Raw genomic sequence first — 2,823 nt, 5'->3', positions numbered from 1 at the left:
GGTGTTGGCTCTGCCATTTTCTTCTCATTTGTCGGCGTTTGCATTGTTACTGTGATCTTCAAGTCTTGGTTTCTTGGCAGGAAACTTCGTGTCGCTTGTCCATTAGTGTGAGGTAATTTAGGCCAACTGGATAAAAGACATGGAAGCCCCCCTAAACTGGCAGTCACAAAACCATACCTGTGTCCCTAGGTGGGGAGCCCAGCTCTCTGGGTGTGATGTTCCCACTCCTTCCTTGGCACCCACTTTTCGCGCAGGATCCTCTGACCCACAGACTGAGGGCCCCAGTGCCAACCCAAGTTAGAGAAGACATCCTATGCATCAAACTCTAAGATGTTCTCCCTGACCCTGACAGAGGGCCTCCCCCCATCATTAGCCCATTGACCTCGAGGTCTCATAGGAACCTGGCAACAGATCACGAGGGAATACTGTTATCCCGTTTCCCAGGAGAAACTGATGCAGAGCAGGTAAGTAATTTGCCTGAGTGGAACTTGGCTGCCGTAGCTGCGGCTGAAGCGACAGTAGTCTTTAGAAGAATAAATCTCCTCATGGAACTTCCCTGCTTAAAGCCCTCCAGAAGGGACTTCCCTGGCGGTCCAGCACTTCCATTGCAGGGGGCGTGGGTTCGATCCCTGGTCTGGGAACTAAGATCCCACGTGCCACGCAGCGCGGCAGAAAAAAAACGTCCTTCAAAGGCTTCCGCTGTCTCAGGATGGAGTCCAGACTGTCTTGCAGAGGGAGCAGTTCTCCCCACCTCCCCCACGCCCGTGGCTTTGCCTTTATCTGCCCAGCATCCTTTCTCCACTTCTTCCCAGGACAGCATTTTCTTCCTTTGGGGAGCTGTCCCTCCCACTCCTCGCGGCTCTTGGGGCTCCATCTCAGTAAGCCCCCGCTATTCCTCTAAGGAGAAACAAGGGATGCTCGAGTGGTCCAAGTTCCAAAATGCAGCGACTCTTGAGCTGGACGTGCTGGGCCGGAGGGTGGGTGCAGAGGATGCTACCACAGTGTGTCCGTCCTGGGACCTGGGCCTCAGCTCCTCCTCTGCTCCCTGAGTAATCCGTGTCCTTCCAACAGGCCTTTTCCGCACTCAGGCCAGGGTGGGTTCCTGCGGCCCGTGGCGGTGCCCTCACCCTCACGAGGCTCCTGGACTGGCCCTGGCATTTTCAGCTCATTTCCTGCTAGCCACCCTCAGCTCTTCACTCGTTCTACGGCGAGCAGAACACTCCCTCTCGTGCTGCTGTACCTCCCCGCCCCCAGTCCTCTGCACAGAACAGTCTGCCCAGCCAGCTCCCGGTCACCTCTCCCGTCACACTTAACGTCACCTCCCCCGGCACATTTCTCACAAGCCCCCGGATCTCCCTCGTCTTAACACTTCCTGCACTCGTAAGGACCCCGCGAGGGCAGGGATCACATTGTCTTGGCCACCTCTGAACCCCAAGCACCTGGCATATAGCTGGTGCTCAGTGAAGACAGGTGAATAAAGATGTAGCCCAAGTAGAATCAAACCCCGGGCTTATAAAGACCTTAACTGCCCCCCACGCCTCAGCAGCACCCCATAGTCCTTCCCTGAAGTCCGGAAGAAGCCATCGGGCCTGAGATACCGTGTGCATCTTCCCCTCCTAACAGCAAGGGAAGGCCAGCCAGGGGCAGCTAGGGGCCTCCCACTGCCCCCCACCCAGGGATGCAGTCAGACCCAATTCAGTTAACTTTTACCACTTATTCCCAAAGAGAGAAGACATCTAGCGTTCGGACACAACCAGATACAGTTTGACCTGATTCCAAGAGCTTAAAAAACAGATTCTCCTGAGCACCAGCCTGGTCCAGGGGACGGACCCCAGGGGCAAAGGCAAGGGACCAGCTAACGATCATTTCTATTTACGTGGAAAATCTCTGCACAATTAAAAAAGTAAAGTCGTTGGGCCAGTCCAGTGAAGAGGTAATAAGGTGTTTATTAAAAACCTTTTCACCCGGAGGCAGTTAACATTTATAATTTAAAACCCAGCCCACTACAAAAAGCGGGGAGACGGGGATAAAAACTGTGCAACATTGACAAAAGGACCGAGAGGGTCAAGGCCCGAGGAGGGAGAGCCCCAGGGGCCTGGGGTCCCTCCTCTCCCAAGGCCAGGAGCAGCAGCAGGGTGGGCACTGGGGGTGCCCCCAGCCCCTGCACGGCCCAGTGTACGGGCCTCTCCAGGTGGGGCAGTGCCCCCAGGAAGAGCCGTCGGTAGTGTGTGTTCATCGTGCAGAAGGAGATAGAGCCACAGCAACTCAGGAGCATCCTGGGCGGGACGGGGGCCTCAGTCACCCGCCTGAGCCCAGACACGGAGGTTTTCGGGCAAGTGGGGGTGTGTGTCAGGGCTGGGATAGGCCTAAGGGCCTTGGGGAGCGGGGACTCCTGTCCCTCCTATCCCTCCCTAGGAGCGTGCCCCACCCCACCGTGCAGCAGCACCCAGAGCCCCTACCTCCCCCATTGCTGAGGCCGTACCCCACGGCCACTCGCTGAGAACGCCAATCACCACAGCTCCTGCGTGGGCAAAGACAGGGCCGTCACCGTCCACGGGGGCTGCAGACAAGGACCCTCATTCCCAGAGCTCCCCTGGAACGTCTCCCGGCACCAGGGGCCCAGCCCTGCAAGCCTGAGAGTCACTCACCCTCGGTCTCCCTCCAGCGTGCTCTGGATCTCCTTCAGGACTCCTGCGGGGCAGGGGGGCAGGGGTGGGGAGCAGAGGCGTGGTGAGGCAAGCTGGGGCTGGGCCAGACACCCCCCTTTCTGCCCCTTCTACTGATGGGGTGAACGGGCCTGCCCTCCTTCAGGAAAACGGCCCT

The 2,823-nt window shown here is 57.9% G+C and overlaps 1 protein-coding gene across 7 annotated transcripts in view; it reads right to left on the bottom strand.

Annotated features, from left to right (window-relative positions):
* Window positions 1–1,926: 1,926 nt before the first annotated feature.
* Window positions 1,927–2,823, bottom strand: part of LLGL2 (LLGL scribble cell polarity complex component 2) — a 33,560-nt gene continuing 32,663 nt past the window's right edge. For 5 of the 7 annotated variants that reach the window (XM_024760948.1, XM_024760953.1, XM_024760950.1 and 2 more), the window contains 3 exons: window positions 2,649–2,691; window positions 2,483–2,521; window positions 1,927–2,276 (listed from right to left, as the gene is read on the bottom strand). In XM_024760948.1, the coding sequence (XP_024616716.1) occupies window positions 1,982–2,276; window positions 2,483–2,521; window positions 2,649–2,691 (377 nt within the window). In that variant the 3' untranslated portion in view covers window positions 1,927–1,981. Of the gene's footprint in view, window positions 2,277–2,459; window positions 2,522–2,648; window positions 2,692–2,823 lie in introns of all 7 variants that reach the window. The other 2 variants (XM_024760954.1, XM_024760955.1) reach the window with 1 other exon arrangement.

This window comes from Neophocaena asiaeorientalis, unplaced genomic scaffold (assembly GCF_003031525.2).
Source record: "Neophocaena asiaeorientalis asiaeorientalis breed wild unplaced genomic scaffold, Neophocaena_asiaeorientalis_V1.1 scaffold30, whole genome shotgun sequence".
Lineage (NCBI taxonomy): Eukaryota > Metazoa > Chordata > Mammalia > Artiodactyla > Phocoenidae > Neophocaena > Neophocaena asiaeorientalis.
The sequence above is the reverse complement of the archived record's forward strand: the minus strand, read 5'-3'. Positions and strand labels throughout refer to the sequence as shown.